Source organism: Vidua chalybeata, chromosome 2 (genome assembly GCF_026979565.1).
Source record: "Vidua chalybeata isolate OUT-0048 chromosome 2, bVidCha1 merged haplotype, whole genome shotgun sequence".
Lineage (NCBI taxonomy): Eukaryota > Metazoa > Chordata > Aves > Passeriformes > Viduidae > Vidua > Vidua chalybeata.
Window position 1 is genome coordinate 51,247,938 of NC_071531.1, and position 21,949 is coordinate 51,269,886.

The 21,949-nt window shown below is 35.2% G+C and overlaps 1 protein-coding gene across 1 annotated transcript in view; it reads left to right on the top strand.

Moving 5' to 3' along the window:
• The window catches only part of DACH1 (dachshund family transcription factor 1), a 356,631-nt gene that overhangs the window by 241,257 nt on the left and 93,425 nt on the right, over positions 1 to 21,949 (top strand). The window contains exons 6-7 of the mRNA XM_053936033.1: positions 11,570 to 11,705; positions 13,982 to 14,116. Coding sequence (XP_053792008.1) covers positions 11,570 to 11,705; positions 13,982 to 14,116 — 271 coding nt within the window. The remainder of the gene's footprint in view (positions 1 to 11,569; positions 11,706 to 13,981; positions 14,117 to 21,949) is intronic.

Genomic DNA, 21,949 nt, shown 5'->3' on the forward strand with positions numbered 1-21,949 from the left:
GTTTTTAAATGACCAAATTAACCTAAGTTCTCTTTAGAAAAGTGTGCACATAAAAGGATGAAATACACATTTCTTTTGAAGTTTGCACTAATAAGTTAAGGATTTTGAGTCCTTTATGTAGAAGATCACATTACCCAAGTGCTGTTGTGACTTCTTCAGTCAAGGCCTGTAAGTTACTGCTCACAATTCATTTCTACTATGGGTGAATCCATAAGCACGAGTTTTGATCAGTCACTCAAAACTCACTTCTACATGTAAGATCTTGCTGCACATAGTTATTTCAACAGTACTATGAGGGCTAAGGAACTTACTGTTTCCTACTCATTCCTTCAGCCCCATTGTGGTACAGCATATGTCTAGATTTATATCCTCTGTTACTATCTAGTGCAGAGGGATATGGTCATGTGGATAGAAGTAGCACAGCTAAGTAATTATGTTCCTATTTTTTAATACTGAATAGGATTGAAACATAAACCCCAGAAACTTAAAAGCACGAGGTCATTATTAGGTGATTTTTTTCCCATGAGGATGGACATAATATCACTGGCAATTTACCTGTTCTCAAGGCATAGTCAGAAGCTGTGATTTTAATGTCCACTGAATTATATGCACTGAGCAGTTGAGCAGGAAACTGTAATCAACATACTTCTTGAACCTTGTGCTGGCAGCGTAATGTTTATGAATAATAACTTATACTACAATCAAAATAAATAACTTGAAGAATAAATGTAAGTGAGAAGGTCAACCTCCTTTTTCTTTATTTTTACAGGAATAGATAAATAGTGTGGTTGCTCTCTTTCATGAAACTGTTTGTTATTAGAATTATAGCTTCCAGTTTTTTATTGCTATTATTTTCAGACATCTTGATTTTGTTTTCATTATGATTTGACTCATTTTTAAACCCTAATTTTACTGAAGTATTTTCTCCTTAGTATCAATGTTTCCACAAATTGAAAAGTTTTGAATCACTCACCTCAGAGTTTGTAGCTGTAATTTGAAACAACAGCATAGATTTGAAATTAGAGTACAGCATGTTTGCCAGTGTAAAGTCTGCTTGAAAGTTAGAAGGCCTGTGAGAAATTTTGACTCCGAAAAGTAAATCAATAGTAATCATATCTAATTAAGCAACAAAGAACAAAATTAAGTCTTAGAAAACCAAAGTCTTCAGATTATGAACAACCGGGTTCATTGGATAGAAGGATTGCCTTTGTGAACAGTGCCACAGCAAATGACTTGCTGACCTTTCCTTCCAATTCACTGACTTCACAGCTAGCACTGTTATCTTTAAACTCACAAAGCTTCAAATGCCTTTCTATTACTGGGCAATATTTCATTTCTTCATGATAAGATGCTGGAATAAAGCTGAGATCATGTACTAACTAAACATTTTATCCTGCTGTATTCAGGAGATGAGACAAAGACAAAATTACAAGGGAAGGCTTACAAAGCAACACCTTAGATTTGGCAGTGAACTCTGAGCCCTAAAATCTTCAGAATTATTTTTCAGAAGAGTGTTGTGCCCTTTTGAACATGAGACGAACATTAGATGTCTTTTTGTAATGGAATGTTTAGATATATGAGTTGGATGAATAAGAGGAGAGCAGCAACAAGCAGGGACAGCAGATTGTGACAACAATGAATTGCAGTGACTGTGACAGCTGTGACCTGGGGATGCTTTAGACATGAAGTGGCTTTCATCACCTGCCCATGGTTGCAAAGGCTCAGCTTGTTAGCAGTTTCACTACATCAATTTTTTTCACTCAGCAAAAAGATATATGAAAATATAAAGGACATACCTTATGTTAAGAGCAACTTGAAATTACATTGTAAGAGTTAGAACAGAGCAGCAGCATGCCAGAATCAAAAATTGCAATTTATCCATATGTGACTAATACTTATAGAAAGAATTAAGAATAAAATAGCAGAAACCAATATGTCCAGCTGAAAAAGTGGAGACAGTAGTGGCACAGTAGTTTTCCACTGTGTAGTGGATATATCAGACTAAACATTGCTAATTCCCTCACATCTGTCACAGTACTGGTTGTGTTACACCATTTTATACCTTTTTAAAAATCTATCTGTATATAGACAGATATATTCCTGTGAGCCAATAGCAGAAATTTACTGCAAACTTATTTAAGAAAGGTAGCTGCTGACAGATTTTATTTTTTAGAATAACTCTGTTTATAGGACTATTCTGACATGAAATTTTATTTTGGAATCCATTCACTTTTTCATTTCTCATCGCCAATATGTATGATCTTGTTGATGTAATTTAATGTTCCTTTTTTTTTTTTTTTTTTTTTTTTTTTTTTTTTTTTGCCTATAATAAGTCAGTTGGTCAGAGACTGGTGCTAATAACACCCAGGTCATGGATTCAATCCCCAAATGAGCCATTTACTCAAGACCTGGACTTGATGGTCCTTCTGGGTCCCTTCCAACTCAGACTTGTGTGTTTCTGTGTTTTTTTTCCCAAAAAATCCAAATAATAGCCAAAGAGAAGAAATTTGTCACTGCCATACAGAAATGGCTGAACAGAGTACATTTTAATGTCTCATGTCAGACTGGTGGTGAGCAAGTCCAGAGAGCATACCTGAAAGGAAACAGGTCTAAGAGGAAAAAGGGGCAAGTTCATTTCACTGATCTGAGTCTTGAATCCTGTGTTGGAGGCAAAAGTTTTCTATGGACATTTCTGTGCCGTACAGGAAAAGCATTATGCAGGCAGTGGCAGCATTCCTGTGAAGCTGGATATGCTGTACGTGTTCTACAGACAGGGAATGAGAACAAAATTGATTGTATTCCAAACTGGCAGAAAAACCCTTTTTGTATGCCTAACCTGAAAAACACCTGACTTTTCAGATAACCTCCTATTTTTAGAGACATTAGTGCATTGTGCATTCAAAATAGAAATTTTAACATTACTTTAAAGTGCTCTTCTTGAATGTGTAAAAATTGAAGAGGGAAGCTACTTTAATTTCCTCTTTATACATGAAGTATGATCAAGTTTTCTTCTTTATGTAAGGAGAAATTAGATTTAGAGCATTCAAACAATAAAATGTAATTAGTCTGCAATAAATATTTCAGAATAAAAATAGGTCTATCAGCTCCTAAAACAACTACTTTCACATGTTAAGTGACCAAACATGAAAATTGGAATATACCTATAATTTTTTAGGTATAGTGTAAATCAAATAACACTCTATTTTATCCTAACTGCAGAGAATATGATATCTAATTTGTAGGAACTTGAACATAGCAGAGAAAATCTCCATATTAAAATAACTTGTATGTAGATACATTCCTTTTTTTTTTTTTTTTTTTTTTCCATTTAGAATGAGTAGATCTTAGGTCAAAGCATAGTTGACCTTCTTTATTATGGCTTAGCCATCTTTATATTAGAGGACGCTGTGTTCCACCTCATTAATTAGTTCTATCTATATGATTAATATTATTTGTTTTAGCTTTTAATACACTTTTTATATAATGACCTTAGAGGATGCTGACTCAATATGGTAGGCTGTAACTTGGAATCATGTTCTTTTTTTAATAATGTGGGATCCTTGTTTCTTTTATCATGAATGTTTCTGAGGTGCAGTTTGAAGCCAATAGCAGCCATATGCTCATATGAATGAACTTGTGGCATGTAAAACAGGTATCTACACATGACACACAGAAAGTAGTACAAACTTTATGTTTAGAAATTTGCATATTCATGTGTGTGTTGTGGTTTGATACAGAGAAAGTGAAGTGGCGTGGGGGGGAAGGTGCCCAGTCATGGGAGTTGGAGTTCTGGGCAGAGATTTCTGCCATCCGGGGAGTCTGAGACTTTTAACCCTTTCCTGAAAAATAAAGGTTTTGTAAAAAATTACTCCTCCTTGATTTGAAAGAGAAGAGAGTCAGTCTGGGACCTGAGATGTTAGAAGAAGAAATTTTAGGTGAGAAGAGATGATAGAGTAGCTTTTGGCTACTCTTCAGTCGTAGACTGAACCAATTTCTCCTGCAACAAAGACTGAATTTTTAAGGAGATGCAATAGTGAACCAAGACACCTACTTCAGTGACTACGAGCACAGGAATAGAGTAAACAGAGAAGAGTTGAAGAGAGTGTAGTAGTGCCCTCTGTCTTCAAGAAGAAGATGTTCTTGAGACCCACTGCCCCAGGGGAGGAGGAAATGGGGGGGGCTGTTGTTCCAGAAAAGGAGAAGCTGTTAGACCCTCAGCCCCAGGGGAGGAAGAAAATGGGGGGGACTGTGGTCCCAAAATAGGAAACGGAACTGTTGTTCTTTAAGTCCTTAAAAGAGCCCTATAAGCAGTCTGTCCATGCACAGCGGTGAGAGCACTGTGACAAGAAAAAGAGAGTGTCACACTGACAGATTTTCTCCGGGCGGTTGCCATGTATAACATGGAAACACAAGAAGTGACAATTGTGTTTCCTGGGGGGGTCTATGGTGCAAGAGAAACTCCTCTCTCCCTTGATAGACTAAGTATTAATTATCTGAAGGGTAGCAACTTGATCAAGAATCCCAGGTAGTGTCTCACTGTGTTTTAGTAGAAATGAGTGGGGGAGGAGGGGTGTTTTAGAAAGTTTTCATTCTGAATTCTGTGTCTTTTATTATATTAGTAGTAATTTAATAAATTCTTTCTCCTTTATTTCTAAGCTTAAGCCTACTCTACTCTGTTCCTGATCATATCTCACAGCACTTATTTAAGAAAGTGTATTTTCATAGGAGTGCTGGCATTGCGCCAGTGTCAAACCGTGACAGTGTGTAACAGGGAGGTATGTATGTAGTGTGAGATTGACTTAATGCAATATGGCCATGGGGCCAGGTACAAGGGATGAGATTCATATTTCTGACTACTAGGGCATAATACATTGGATCTATTTGAGATAGTTACTTTAGAATGAGGTGAGTTATACCATGGAAACGTAAATGTGTGGGTGACAAATGAGCCTAGGGTGACTAGTTATGATGCAGACATTTGTAGTACACACAATGACATCTAGTCAGATGAATTTTTGGTGTTTGGCTGGATGTGTGGTTTGGATTTAATTTGAGGGGTGAATTCCTAGTGATGCGTCTTAAGCTTACTTTTCAAGTAAGGCTAGATTTTCAGAAGAGGAGAAAAAAAACCTTAAAAAAATCAGAAAGTGTGTCCAGCTTGCCAATAGGGAGTAACTAATTGGAACAGAGTTTCTTGCATGTCTATATATTTGCATATTGCATGGGTTTTTTTGAATACCTTAGAAGGACATTTTGTTTGTTAGAAGAAATATTCATTGTGAATGTGAAACCAAGCTCTTTCTTCTGTTGATAGGGATCGACTTTGTTTGCTTGCTTGTTTTTAATCTCTGTAATGGCCCTATCCATTGACACCCACTTCCTGACTAGGTCATTGTGTTTTATGTACTGCTCATGATTTCCAAGGTTTATGTCTCTTGTTGGAGAAGTACTGTTAAAGGATTACTTGGAAGTCTACTGTTTGGCTTCCTCTCATTTAACTTCTGCTGTAATAATACATGTAGAAAACAGGACACTAAAAATCAAACCAATTCAGTCGTATTGTCAGTTGATCTCTTTCTTCATTTTATGCTTTCAGTTGTCAGTATTCTTGTGATTCAGCAAAGTAGGTACAATGAAAAATTGCAGAAGTAAAAAGTATAATGGAAATTGCATTAACTTCAATTGGTCCAAAAGATAAATAAGTTTAAGGTATTCACAGAGAGAAAAAACATCTTATGTAAACATCATGGATTCTTTTCTTCGGAAGAAAGACGCCCAATATTTAAGATAATAGTGTAGTTAATGACAATACAAAACATTCAAACTCTTGAATTTTGATTGGGATTAGAAGTGGATCTGTAAGAACAAGGTGAGAAAAATGTCATGTGCATCAGTGTGAAGTTAGAAAGGTCTTTAGCAAACCGGATAGTATGCAGATAAGGAAATAGAAATAAAATTGTATAGCATTCAGTCAGTTTGATAACACACATATAGAAGTGACTAAGGAAGTTAGGAAATAATTATTAGTCCAGTTACTTTTGCAATTCCTGAGTCTAAGTGTTCATTTAGAGCATCATACTGTCTTTGACTAAAGCAGAATGAAAAAGTAAAACTGTAAAAGTAAAATATTCTGTTTGCAGAAAATACGAAAGATACTCAAGTAACTAATTTCTTTACACTTATCCAGCTAAAGCAATGTCAAATTAAATGTGACATTTTACAAGAAAGTTATTCCTGGAATACATCTCACACAAGTTCAAAATAAGTCAGTAAGGAGCTGAAGAAAGAAATCTGTGTTTTGATCACTTTTAAAAGCCATTTTTAGAATTCTGCCACTAAAAGGGCTTGGAAGACAGGTGTCTTCCCACAAAGATTGGAAATAATATAAATTGCTCCCTGTTACGACCCATCCCAAAAGGGTGAGAGTAACACAGGTTCTTGTTAATAGATTCCTCGGGGCAGATTAGAGCAAAACAGCACTGAATGTCATATGAAATGACGCAAATCTGTTTTCGTAAATATACACTTGGAGGGTTGATTTTAGAACAGTTTAGTTGCAATGGGGAGTACATATGTAGCCATTTAGGCTATTATGTGTAGTAATATAGCAATATCAAAACATTAAAAAAAAAAGATGGAAAGGAATGGAAAGATATCACCACCCATGGACCTCACAACAAGGCTTGATTGTTGTAATTTCAATATCTGTTGGCTGAAGTGATTGCAGCTGTCTTATCTGTCAGGAATAGGAAAAGCCCACAAAACACCAAAGTTTCACAGTTATATATGCTTAGGTTCAGGTGGGAATCCAGGTTCCTCTCCTGAGGTGAGGAGTTTCACGCTAAATTTTATAAGGCTGTGGACCACAGAATACTTCAGGAGTCTTTCATGATCCATGACACCTCTGAAGATGCCACAACTGCCTCTCCTGTCAGCACAGTTGAACCTTCAATTATGGCCTGTCAGAAGGGGTGAACACCTTCAGATCATGTGTGAATGTCTCAGTACTTTCCCAGAGGGGAGTTTTCATGCCTGAGCCATTATGAAAAGGGCATAGCCATGATAAAAACTGTAGCCCACTGGCAAATTGGCAAGATTTACATCTTACCAGCTTCCTTCCTTATCTTTTTCTACACCCAGCTGTAGCTTCCAGTGATGAGTGTGTGCTGTCTGCACCTGGGTGGTCAAGTGGGCCACTGTTTGAGTCATTAATCAGCCTAGTCTCTCACACTCCTGATTAAAAGATGATGTTGCTGCTGCTGCTGCTGCTAATGATGATTATTATCACGACTGTATAAAACAGTTTGTGTCATTTATACTTTCCCTAGCATGCAGTTAGGCTGTCCAGGGACACTGTGGGTGCCCCATACCTGGCAGTGTTTAAGACCAGCCTGAATGGAGCTCTGAGCAACCTCCTCTAGTGGACAGTGCCCCTGCCTGTGGCAGGTGGGTTGAAACTAGATGGCCTTTAAACATCTCTTCCAACCTAAACAATTCCATAAGTTACCTAAACTATGAAAAGTATGACCTTGAAAATAAATTACTTTATCCTCTGCATTTCAATGACTTAAAGCACAAACATCCTTGAAGAAGTTTGTTCAATTCTGGAGAGGAGCAAGATAATTGAATAGTTAAAAAAAAATTATATACCTTTAGAGCAAGACTTAATTGCATGTCTAGAGCTCATTCCATGACTAAAATTAAAGGATGACTAAACTCGAGAGATGAGTCTTATGGCAAAGTAAACTAGAACATGGTAAAAAGCTGAGACTAAATACCTGCAGGAGAGAAGTAGCCAGGAGGTGAAGACCGTGCATGCAAATCTGATTTGGTTATTCCAAGAACATGTATTCAAACTTTGTCAGAAATGGTCAACGATTTTGTTATTAAGGAACAAGAATGGCAAAGAATAAAGAATACTTGTGGGAAAACTGAGGTGGTGAGAACCTAGAAGATACCACTTACTTCTCTGTCCTCTTAGGAGCAGAAGGATTACTCTTACATATATTACCTGAAATGTTTTCAATAGTGATACAACAGCTAAACTTCGTCAGCTTGGTGTTTTGATATATTTTGAGGAAGGCTTTTGGTAATGAAGCAATTTTCAAACAGGGAAAACATGCTGCTGAAGCAGAAATAAAATAGGCAAAGAAAGAAATTAATATTGTATAACTATGTGACCTTGTATATGGACAAAGATGTGATATGGGCAAGAAAGTATTTCTGGTCTTCTGAATACCATTACTGATGTATTAAGATAATTCTTAAAAAAAAAAAAAAGTTAAAAGTAACTTTCAGAATAAGATTTTGCAGTATTTGCCTATTTGAGACATTTAGAAAAAAGTTGATAAATACATAAAGACTCTCCTATTTTACTTGAAGAGACCAAGACAGTGTGATTTTGTGAATGATATGTAGTATTCTGGAAAAAAGCTGGAGTGATTTCAATTCTAGAGATAACCTCAATCTCATGTGTTTAAATCTCTGATACTGAAATATTTTACCTGTTTTTTACAGGATAAAATAAAACACACAGTATCACAGGAACAAGTCTGTTATTTATGAAATGAACTTGATATTGAGGCTGTGTAACTTGTCACTGGAATAAGAGTACAGGAAAGGGCATTAGAGTTCCCTAGAGTGAAAATTTCTTTGTGGTAGGAACATTGTCGGAGGAGGTAAACGCCAGATTCTTAAATGTTTAGGATTCATGATTTGGATCAAATTGTGAAGAGCACTAAGATAAGGAATGCTGCAAATTTGGCCCCTAAGAGTTTGTTGCCCATTGCTTAGTAAAGCCTCTGGTTCTGATACCTGAGAGTCTTAACAATTCTGAAATGTTGGTCAACCATATGCTAAATTACTGCATATTACCTAAATTGTTCACATTACATTTTACCTGTGAATATCTGTAGAAAGAAATAGGGAAGCAAAACATGGAGAAAAAAATAGGCAAGTTTTAGGAAAAATACTGGTCAGTGGACAGAATCCTAGGTGATTTCTATTACCAGGATTGTAAGTCAATAAGTTCTGTTTCTTTGCTGTTTCATATAGAGTAACTTGTATGAAAGTGCATTATTTAATGGACACAATTTTGATCATTTCCTTTTCTGAAAAATTTTAAATGGAGTTAAGTTAAATGGAGTTAATATTTTGCCACAAACAAAATTAATCTTTTCTACACAAAATCTCTGTTAAGGAAGACATATTGATATTCCAGCACCATTAGTTTATTACTATGACTTTTTTAGAGCTACAGAATATTTCAATTTATTATTAGTAGCATTGCCATTTATTATTGCAGTGAATTTGTCAAACACAAAAATTTGCTATAGACTAGATTGCTGATTGTGGAGCTATGAAGCAAGGATATAAAACAATAGTTAAGGTACTAAATTGGTTTATTTTGCATTTCTATTTAGTTCAATCCCATGTTTTATTTTACAAATAAATTGATAAAGCCAAGATATATAGTTTTCTCATGGATTTTGTCTATGTCATATTATGTGAGAATAAAACCCATTATCTGTTTTGTTTGTACAGTAATTATATTTTGTTGTCCTGTGCATTCCTTTTGCTTGCTCCGTCTCATAATACGTGCTGTAAAAGCACACATAAATAAATAGGATAAACAAATTAAGCTGTTTAAATAAATTAATTTACTCTGCAGCTCTGTATTCAAATCTTATGTGCTCACTGGATTTCATTTTAATGAAACACTTCTAAGAACAATACATTGTATGCCAAATAGTGAAATTATATTTTAAATGAATGATTAAATACACCGTGTTCTAATTTATATCAATCTGTACACTGTGCATGCTTAAATCCTCCCAAATCTAAAGAAATAAATCTTCTACATTCTGAAAACATCTGCATTATAATCCTCCTCTTGAATACCCAGTTCATGGACATATAAACACAATCAAAGTCATAATAAGCCTAGAGCTATGATGCAGTTAAGCTATCCTCATCAAGGTTTTTGACTTAAAAACCTAAGACTGTTAAAGTGGAATCCACTTAAATGTCTTGAAACATTGCTCTAAAAAATCTCCTCCCACTCCATCAGTATGCTCATTGAATCTCTTTGCAATCAGAATCTCAAGTTCAGTAGATATTTTTCTATGAAATTTACCTTGAGCAAATCAATTGATTACTCTAGTTGAGGATGTTGCAAAATTTCTTAGGAATGCATTCAGAGAAGTAAATATTTGTCTAGTGACTGTGCATAATAAAATAATGACTGCTCAAAAAGAACTTTTCTGTGTGAGAAATGTACTGCTTTATTCAAGAAAATGCATTTGCAACAGGGACTTTTCTTTTGTGTTATTAAACACGTACTAATTGTATTATTTCATTACCAAAAGCTTTTAGTGAGTTGAATGTTTGCAGTTGTTTGTTGATTGGTGGTTTGGGTTCATAATTTTTTTCATTATAAGTCAGTTTTTCAGTTATCAAAAGGAGAAAAACAAGCAAAAAAAAAAAAGTTAGTTTAATATCTTCAATCCTTCCAATAGATTTCCCCTATAGGATTTATTTATTTTTATCACTACTTTTCCAAAACTTTCACATACTTTAGCAATGAGTCTTGAGAACTTTCAGCGGTAAAAAGGAAACTGCAGGGAAAGACAGTGAATTTTCTAGAAAGAACTATTCTGCACTCATCTCCCTTTGATTATTGTTTGTGTTGAACTTCTGGTAAATATCAGATATATCTGTCTGCTACATACTAACAATTCTCACATAGCAGATATGCAATTCAAGCCATCACAGTCTTCACATTCTGGTTTTCAAAACCAAGGAACCTCTTGAAATACATCATAGCTCCTCTTGGCTACCCTGCCAGGCCTTTCCTGGATAGAAAAGTATGAATGGTGGTTTTTCCCATTTTGAAGTGATATGGCCACATTCATCCAAAAAGCGTGATTCATTCCAAGTTTGTGTTCCATGATAAAAATAGACATTTGGACTTACATCAGTCATGTTACTGGTATAGGTACTATAAGGAGGTTATGTTTTCTTTATAATCCATAACAGTTCAATTAGATCTTGTTGCTCAAGAAGCCTCTTTGAAATTAAAATGTGAAGTAAAAGTCAACATGAGATAAAACAACAGTACCTGATCTTTATTTATTTACAGAAATACATAAGGCTAACATCTGTAAGCCAAAATGTATGCTTCCAATTCAACTGCATGATGATATGAGTAAAGAAAATAAAACAAAACATTAAAAAAAAAGAAAAAAACCAAACAAACAAAAAATCCAAACCAAAACAACAACAACCACAAATTCTTAACAAACCTCTTATTTTTTAAGTAGTCCAGAAGGCAGTTAAAAGCCTAATAGGATGAGCAGTGCTCACATTGCATGCTGAAATGTTAGGTCTAGTGTCCTAAAGTTGCCAAGTTTCCTTTGAGAATGCTCTGCAAGTCCTGGAAATATCAACAGGGGAATGAATAGAGAAATTGTAATTTAGGAGGGAGGTTCAGTTTAGGGAAGTGATGTTTGGAAACAGAGGCTTGGTTTAACATTGCCATTTTATTGCAATGACTTTTTGTGTGTTCTAGGAACGTGTTCCAGACAGCCCTTCTCCTGCTCCTTCTCTTGAAGAGGGCCGAAGACCTGGCAGCCATCCATCCTCTCATCGAAGCAGCAGCGTGTCCAGTTCTCCTGCACGGACCGAGAGCTCTTCAGACAGAATCCGTAGGTCCCATTCTTCGCCTTCTCACCACTTTAAAACTGAATAGGTGCAGCTTGTTTTTCTGGCCAAAATGCTCTCGCCTTAAATGGATCTCATATGTCTCATGCTCAGAAGTTCAGCTGCAATAACTATCTCCCAATGTTATGTTCCCTAGTTTACAGTATCATAATATCTGATGCTACATTAACAGGTACTGATATAAACTGCCATCATGTCATATTAAACATAAAGATATGAGCAATGAAATACAGAATTGCAGGCAGGAAGCAATTTGCTGGATTAGTTTTAGAACTGAACATATAGTGTAAACTTTTTTAAAAGAAACTGAATTTTATTTAATCTGGGTACTTGGTTTTGATTTTTAAATTGAATCTGACTTCATAAGCAATATTTTACATGGTAGAATTGCTTGATAAAGAGAAGAATTGGGTTAAAAAATTAAGAGTGTGCATACTTTATAAATTTTTAAATACAAAATTTTGTAATGGTGAGAAATATGATAGAAAGAATATTATCACTCATAGCTCACAGGGGACAGCGTAAAATTAAACTGTAGTGTCCCAGAGTGATGCCATTCTTATCAAAGTTCCATATACAGGATGTAAATTACATGGCAAAGACTCTGAATTCTGTGATATTCCAGTGCAGCAATGGAAATTAAGGTTTTAAATGCATGCTATTTTATGGATATATGCTTAAATTCATATTACACTTGTCCATTCCCTTTAATACTGCTCTGTTGCAGGTTTTTGTGTGTTTAAATCATCTTTCCACAGTGGAATCTGCCAGTAGGTGAAACTGGAGGGTTTATCACATGCATAGAAGGCCATGAAATAGCTGTATGAAATAGGTGGTATGAAATAGGTATACTGATTAGATGCAACACGTGTTCTTTAGGCTGCTTCTTTTCAGGCTCTACATAGACTCAGGAAGCTGACTCTTCATTGACCTTCAGATGAGAGATCTTTCATTAGTGTGTAATGAAAAAGGACTTACCAAAGAAAAGAAATGAGGCCTGACTATGACGAGCTGAAAATTCTGTTTTCTTATCACTTGGACAATTCAGAGAGCAGATTAAATTGGCATCCCCTATACTGTGACCTATCTATTTCCCCAGGCTTGACCCACAAGCCTTTCATTATATTTTCTTTCCATTGTCCAGTTGAGGAGGGGGAGTGATGGAGTGGCTTTGGTGGGCACATGGTGTCCAGCCAGGATCAACCCACTGCAGACTTCATAAGTGAGGATCTGAAAAAAAATCTCACAAATGTGGAATTAAATTTTTTTCTCTTGATTGAATAGTATATTTGTTTACAACTGATGAAGCCCTTTTCCATTCTTCTCCTAAAAAAAAACCCTAAAACAACAAAGCCTCACAAACCCCAAAAATCTAAATTGAGAGATATTTACTGGAATTGTTTTTTTTTTAATTTAAATGGAAAAGGAAATTGTATTGTTCAGCTTACTCTATAATTTACAGAGAGGAGTGGGACCTTTGCACATTTTTTTCTTCCATGTGAGCATAAGAGTTCCCTAAGTAGTGGATCACTTCAATAACTTGTTTATTTGTAAGATAATTCTTTTCTGTCCCATCTGATTTGTTAACATCACACCTGATTCTTAAGTACATCTTTTGTGGTGCCAGCCAGAATAAGATGACTACTACAGAAATATGGGTTCCATATTAAAAAAAAAAAATTACTAAAAATGGCATAAACCTCTTGAAAAGACATTTTTTTCCAAAAAACATAGAAATATAAACTACCTACGTAGAAATATATACACCTTTCTGAGATGTGTTTGAGACTCATGAAAGTCTCTGAAAGCTGTTGGACAGGGCTTTTCCACCTGTCTGATGAGCAAATAAGCAGTTCTATTGTTGCACAGAATATATGTGTTTTCAGTGTTTATCACCTGAAAGACCACAATGCTTCATTTAAGGAGGTTATTAGGGACTGCATATTGGGAATATTGGTACTCAAGCATTTTTGTACAATGAACTAAAAATTTAACAATTCTTATTAAATAAGCAAGAACATACTTGCAAATCTCCAACTTTATCCAAAGTTACTGAACTTTCTTTTTAAATCTGATTGTTTTAAACTAGAAGTAACAGGAAGAAACTTTTCTTCTATGTGGATCCTGATAGCACTAATCAAGTAACTTCATGATTGTTAGAATTCTTGTATAATTAAGAGGAAGACTATGTAAAAGAAATAAAAAAGAGTATTGTTAATATGATGGCTGATTTCTTTCTGCCTGCGCTTGTGTCTAACAGCTGTCCATCAGAACGGGCTCTCTATGAACCAAATGCTGATGGGTTTGTCACCTAATGTCCTGCCTGGGCCTAAGGAGGGTGATCTGGCTGGTCATGATGTGGGACATGAGACAAAAAGAATACACATTGAGAAAGGTAATATGAATATTATAATTCTAGTGCTTCAGTGTAAAACAAGTGTTGTCTTGGTAGTTAAATATTACTAAAACTGCAGTTTTTAATTTCTTAATTGAGATTTTTGTTTTGTTGATTTATTTCTTTTCAGTTTCACAAATCAAATTTTAACAGGATAATAATTTTCATTATTGTTCTATTTTTTCATCTCCAATATTAATGGATATATATATGAGGGAGAATTTTCATAAATATTGCAAAGTAGGATGAGTGAAAAACTGTTTTACATTATTATTGTGACTCTGACCCTTCTGCAACACTGTTTAGGTATTAAGTTTCTGTCTCCATCCAGTTGACTTTAATGACCTACTTCCCAGAGGGACTGAGCACCGTGAAAATTAGTCCATGTGTGCAAAAGCTAAAAAGGCTAATACCAAGCCATTAAATTAGGGAATTGCATAAAATGAGGCTGGTATACATTATATAATGGGATTTAAATTTAATTGAGTATATGACCAAAGTGTTTGATCTAGGTGAATAGTCCACATGCACTTATGCTGATTATGGCACCATTTCATCTTTGCTGGTATTCAAAGTTCCTGTTCAGGGCTCTTAAGGGGATTTTGGTGGGGTGGTGGTGGAATTTTGAACGGTGCATTTTATGTTTTATTTGCTTTATATATTTGAATTTTAGGTCTTACAGACTGGAAACTTTTTTTTTTTTTAAAGAGAGGCTTAAAAAGCAATGCATGCTTTGAAAAAAAATTTCTTTAAGCTTATCAGAAAAGTCAGTTCTTTGAGCACAACAAGAGAAAAAGTAAAAGGTACAATAACCAGACGCTGAAACAGAGCTGTAGAAACTGCTGTAGCTATGAAGATTTCAGAATAAGACATTTTGTGACATATTTTAATAGCTATAAGATGTTACCTCCTCTGTCTTGTGTTTGAACACTGAGATATGAAAAGGAATTAAAACCTGGACAATTCTATTCTGGACAGGTGGCATTTTTAATAAGATTACCAGAAAAATTAATGGAAACAACATTTCTTTTATAGAAACCATTTAGTTTGGTTCATTGCACACACAACCTGTTTTTGCTTACACTATGCCCTCACTCAGCCTCTGCAAATTGTATCCCTGCTGTGAAGTATGATGTGATCAAATAGGTTTGTTTTGAATTTCCATAAATGATTTTATTTCAGCCTTTGAAGTTGCTTGTTTAACTATAATCCGACTGGTAAGTTCTGCAAAGAGAAGTACATATTAAGAACGGCAATACTTTTGCATGTCATTCAGTTTTTTAAAGGTTTTTTTTTATTGTGCTATCCCAGTAAAACTGCTGAGAATTCTCTTTTTTCCTCAGTCCTGTTTAGGTCAAACCTCCTTTTTTTTTTTTTTCTTTTTTTTTCGTTCTTTTTCCCCTGCTCTGTTCCAGCCTACTGAATTAATGGTAAATATTCATGGGCTATCTAGATTGATAGGGGTTACTAAATTAAAAATTGTTTTCTGTCACGACTGCATTTATCATGTCTCTCATATCAGTCTTGTAACTTTAGTTACAATCTAATCTGTATTAAAACAAGTTATTTGACTTACAGATATTTGTGGAGATAGTAATTATCTAGTTTTGTCATTGTGAGCTTGCAATCAGATTTTGAAACTGTTTTACCCCTGCAAATCAGTCAGACTGTGACCATATTTAAAAATGCAAACACATGTGCAGGTGGTGCCACTTTCATTGTTAAAACAACATCACCTTCATCAGCTGAGAAAGAAGGAAAATAATAGGGAAATGGAAATGGAAATGGAAATGGAATGGAAGGAAAGGAAAGGGGAAGAGGGAAGAGGGAAGAGGGAAGAGGGAAGAGGGAAGAGGGAAGAGGGAAAGGAAAGGAAAGGAAAGGAAAGGAAAGGAAAGGAAAGGAAAGGAAAGGAAAGGAAAGGAAAGGAAAGGAAAGGAAAGGAAAGGAAAGGAAAGGAAAGGAAAGGAAAGGAAAGGAAAGGAAAGGAAAGGAAAGGAAAGGAAAGGAAAGGAAAGGAAAGGAAAGGAAAGGAAAGGAAAGGAAAGGAAAGGAAAGGAAAGGAAAGGAAAGGAAAGGAAAGGAAAGGAAAGGAAAGGAAAGGAAAGGAAAGGAAAGGAAAGGAAAGGAAAGGAAAGGAAAGGAAAGGAAAGGAAAGGAAAGGAAAGGAAAGGAAAGGAAAGGAAAGGAAAGGAAAGGAAGAAGAAATCAGAAGTTCTAAATAAGTATCATGAAGCATTTAAAAATTAAAGTGTTTTCTTCTAAGCCTTTTGTTGACAGAAATCTACTAGTTGCAACTAAAATATCTTTTAATTGAACCTGGGAGAACCTAGAAAATCCTTACTAGTAAAGAAGGCCCTGTCTTTTTTTGTCTCTTCTTCCATTAAAAAATGAAAAGGTGAAAAATCTCTGAAGTTGTCTGAAATCAGGGGGAATGTATTTACAGGCAACAGATAATTTAAAGGGAACAAAGTAATAACCGAGGCAACTGATCAACATACCAAATTCTGAATGTCAGAGGGGTGAATCATTTGTTTCACCTGATCTATGAGCTGGATACAGGAGAGAAAATGCCATTTACCTGTTAGAAACATAGTACAAAGGAGCTAAATTACCCAGTCCACACAACATGGTATAATACATTTAGAAACAGTTCATTGGCATTGGCAAACTGAATATGTCTTTCAAAGATCATATGTATTTCTATTCAAAATCCAGCAAGAATTATTACTAATGACAAAAACTAGTTTATTTTATTACAGTAGTTTAAGCTGCCAGTAAAACTCTTGTGTAGTTCTGTGGAGTTTTTTTTTTGTTTGTTTGTTTTTTTGGTTGTTGTGGGGATTTTTGTTTGCTTGTTTGTTTGATTTTTTTGGGTTTTTTGTGGGTTTTTTATTTGTTTTTTTGTTTTGTTTTAGTTTGCTTTGGTTTGGTTTTGAGGTGTTTTTTGGGGGTTTTTTTGGTGGTTTTTTTTTTGTTTTGTTTTGTTTTTTTTTTTATTTTTTATTATTTGCCTTTAGACTGTCTTCAAAATATATTTTCAGGTTCTGGGGAAAATGCGGAGTTCTGAGTGGCACTACCTTCCATTGAGTCAGGTTATTATTATGACACCAACAATCAAATGAAGTTCTATGGATCGGTCTGTTAAAACTGGAAAGTTCACGTCAGGCTCTGGATCACTATTTGTTGTAGGAAAACTGGAAGAGTTTCTGTTGTCAATAGCCATATATAAAACATGGGTACTGGGGACATTTTGCAGCTGCTTAATCCCGGTGTGCAGCTTGGCTGCATCCTAGTTTCATGCTGGGTCAAGACCCAGTGTAGACATCTGAAGTTCCACTCATTCCCTGAGTTCCATAAGAAGGATACTTAGGTTTGCTAAGGTTATGTTGTGGTCCAGTGAGGTTCCTAGTCTGGACTACGGAGGACAGCAGAGTACCTCTGCCTCACAGTTCATACATAAATCAAGATGTCATCATCTGTATGACAAGAGATCAATTATCCTAGATTTCCAAAGGTGTTTTGCTTTGCTTTTAGAAGACAGCAGCATTTCCAATTTTACTGAAAGCAGGCTGTAGACCTGCAAATGGTCCTGGGAGGAATGAGGTAAGTTCAAGTACACAATGTTCGTTCAAATGCTTGACAGCCGAAACCAAGCATCTAATTTTGTAATCTATAATTATGGACTCTTTGATGATGCTCATTTGGTTTTTTGAGTCAGATTTAAGAAGAAGGCCTTATGTGAAGTATGGGATTCGTATTAGAAAAGATCCATTCAGTTTTCTATGTTAAGAGAAGACTTTAAGTCTTTTCAAGTTTCTGTGACACAGAGTCGAGTCCCTCAGTTTTGATGAGGTACATTTCATCACTTATCCTGTTCAGCTTACCTATGACATCCTGCAGACTTCCCTGTCTGAAGCTTTGAGAAGCAGATTTTTGGTGGTTTTTGTGGTGCTGAATACTCTTTCAGCTCTTCAGTAATGTTATCTGTTAAGCATAGATAGGGAAGAGGAAGTAGTGGAGAACATAAAAGACTAGACTGCTGAATCCTGATCCTCTTTTTGCTCATTGATCTGAAGTGTTTCAAAAAAAGAGAGCTCAAAATAACCAATGGCTTAAAAGTCAGTCACACTGTACTTGGAGATGTGGAGCACATTTCCTGAGTAGTATCCTTAATCACTGTGCTTTTTGTAAAAGAGGGAAGTATATTTTAACATCATACCTTTACCCTTACGACCTGGACTCAGGTTGTATTTGGTCTGCAAGGTGTAGTTTATAGCTCAGTCCTACTGGCAGTGTTTATCTACTTACTAGCTCCAGGTAGCTGCATACAATTTTTTTGGGTGATGTTGGAGGCAGTGGTTGCTCATAGCACCCCCTAACTGGTACCTGCCTAGTACTCTACAAAGGAATGTAAGACTCAGCTCACTTCCCTTATGGGAAGATTCCCTTATGGGGGACAACTACTGAAAAGCTAGTTGCTTTAGCACCAAATTTAGATGCTTAATCTAATCTGGCCTTAGGGCATCAGATTAGAATTTTCTGTCTCCATCAATTTGGGTTTTTTTTAGATAGACACTAACAGCAAATGAAGACTGAATGTCATGCTTGCATTTTCAATTGAATATGTTATTTGAGGTGTTATGGGAAGTACACTCTCTTGCTGAAAATATGCATACTGTTTTCTATGGCAAAATATAAAATATCATGGTCACAAAACAAGTTAAAGTATTTCTTTCAGAAGAGCTTTATATTATGATATTAATGGAAATTCCACAAGTAATTTTCAGGTGATCAACAATAACTGCTTCTTGACAGCAGCAATTAAGGTATTATTTTATCAAATCCATGTATTAAAAAGTCCCCAGTTTTGTCTTTCTTTTTATTTTATGTACCCATATAGGCACAACATCAGTCTTAGACCTTTGGCTAATATTTTATAAAAGAGAATAATAAAATTTCAAAGTATCGTCAGTTAAAAATGGAAAATAATTTAAATATTCCGAAGTTAGAATTGGATTTTCCTGTTAGCATTCATGCATCAAAAAAGGAACTGATAAATATGCCATCCTATATAGTTAGATATTCATTCTGTATTATCAGCAGTAAATCCTCTTAAAAGGCACACACAATGTAAATATAACATGCTTATTCACCTTAACAAATATAGAAACACATATTAATATGTTTCTATAAATATGAAAGACTCAAAGGAAGTTTTAGCATCAACACAATTCTCTTCAACTTGAGCTCTTCTCTAGCAAAGTCAGCAAGTGATCCAGAACTTTGCTTAAATTCTCTTTCTGGTCTGTTACAATTTTCATTGGTTTTCTGAGAAAGTTCTTTTATAAGGAGAGTATTTACCAGTTGATGTACAGCGTAATTTTCATTAGCAGTACTGCTGCCCAGCTGCTTATGTAAACATATTTTATCTGTTCATTTTTGTATGGATACATACACACAGAGGGATACTTATACAATATATTTATTTGACTGAATATTGCTGTTTAATGTAACAAGAAGAATATTATTGTACTTTGATGGGTTTCTACATGCCAATACATTTACAGTTAACACATTTAAATGTCGATTAAATGTCTACATTAAAATGTAGACATTTTAAGTCTACATTCTCAATTCACATCTTATCTACTAAATCTTAATAGATTAGTTTTTAAATACTTAAGATACTGAGTTCACACTTTCTACATCACATAGGACTTCTCAAACCCTTAAAAGATAATAGTCAAATTTTTGACCTATGACGGATAATATAATAAAGATCTGCTAAATTAAAGTTTTGATATAGCTAGTATCACCAAGATAACCTTTCTACACTTTGGTTGTTGGTATATCTTTTCACTCAGCCCTAGAGGCTCAGGAATTTTAAAAGTACATTAAAAGCTGTTACCGTTAATGGATTATAAAGGTGAAAAATAAAATCGTGAGTTTTTTCTTAATGGGTTATTTTTTGCTAAGTAGCTGGAAAACATCTATTTTTGTTACATAGAAAACATAGAAGCCTTTCATATTATTGAACAGGGTATGAATAGTATGTGTAGGCAGGAAGGAGTGCAAAGGTAATACAAACTTCTGAAAGCTTTTTTTTCAGTGCAAATAATTGGATACAATTATTTCTATAGACCCTCATTGTAGCAGCCTCAACTGCTGCTAGTAAGGTCCAGGGTAAAGAAGCAGAAAGGGCCTTTGCATGGTATCCACAGATGTTTAATTCAGCTGTGTGGTGAGATGTTCAGAGTTCCCCCAGCACACACATGTCTCAGCTCTGACTGCCCTGTCCAGAGGGGTTGGGGGGTCACCCTGGTCTCGGGGCAATACAAAGATGAGGCCAATCAGGGAATAGGGAGGGAGTGGCTCAGGGACATAGGAACAGACATAGGAACAGGGGAAGGAGCCAATGGGGTTTTAACAACTTTGAGGGAAGCTTCTTGTGTCTCCTTAACTTAGGGGATGCCCCCCAAGGTCCTCACACCTCATCCAGTCATCCTCCAGAGAAGTTCCTCTGCAGACTTGTTTGCTACTCGGGGCCTTTATTCTGCTGGAGTGGTAGTAGTTTTGGCACATTTTATGAGAGATTTGCTGTGCAGTTTTCACTTGATGGATATGTGCAGATCACTTCTGAAACATTCCCGGCTAACTAGGTGCAATGCAGCCCAATTGCACATATGCAGACTGCCTATTGTACCTTTACAGCGACTCACATGAATCTTGGACGTATCTGATTTTCTGAATAGTCTCATATGAGTTACATGTACACATAATCTGATGTATTTTCTAATAATCTATTGAAACAGCTCGACATGAGCAGTTCTTATGTCTTGTGCCCCAAACAGTTCTGAAAAGTGCTTTATTCTTTTGTTTCTTTTTTTCCCCCCAATTTTCTTTTCAATGGTCATTATGTGTCCTTCATGCAATAGACCTTAGAATGGTCTTCAGTTTTTTTTATGGTCTTTATATAGTGGAGAGAAGCTATAAACCCCTTTGAAATAACTTGTGTGCTCATTTTGATTTTTTAAAATGAATTCTTAAATGAAAGATGTAATGGGTATTGATGTTAAAAAGAACCTTTTTATCATGCTACCACACTGAAGTTTTCAAATCATCAGTTTTCTTAGTGTTTACTTCTAGGAGAAATATGTTACAGTTATGGCATCCCACTATGAGAGGATATGTCCCATAGCACCATGAGGGTGATCAAATATGGTTCTGTTTCTCTAAAGTAGTTATTTCTAGTTTTACTTTTTGCAGGAGAACAAAAGGATACATGCTATATCTAGCTGCCCTAGAACTGAATTCTGAAGACATTAAGAAACACATAATTGTTTTGTGAATTTAAAGGGAGCATAGAGTCATACATGTTCTTCCTGAAAACTCACATAAGTGAATGCCCTGGCTTAATGGAAATTTATTTTAAAAAAACTTGAAAAACTTGGCTTTATTTGTACCATTTTATTTTAATGGTTACTGTTAAAGAAAAGAGAGCTCACAGCAAAATTTTAAGAATATCTTCCCCTTGATACTACTTGAAGACACTGCTTTGAAAGTGTTAATAACCTGCTGTGCAATTGGTTTTAAGTTTTATCTAAGTTGTTCAAAATACTCCAAAAAATCAGTTTTGAAAAGCCTAAACTTAGAATTGCAGTGCAGACATAGATATTATTTCCTTGTAAATAGTATGGCCAATTTTATATAAATAATAATATTTCTTTCCCTTTTTAAAAAGAAAATTCAGCTGCCTTTTTTGTTACAGTATCTTCACATAATCTTTTTCAAACTTTTGTTCTGAGAAAGTATTACAGTATTACAATAAGT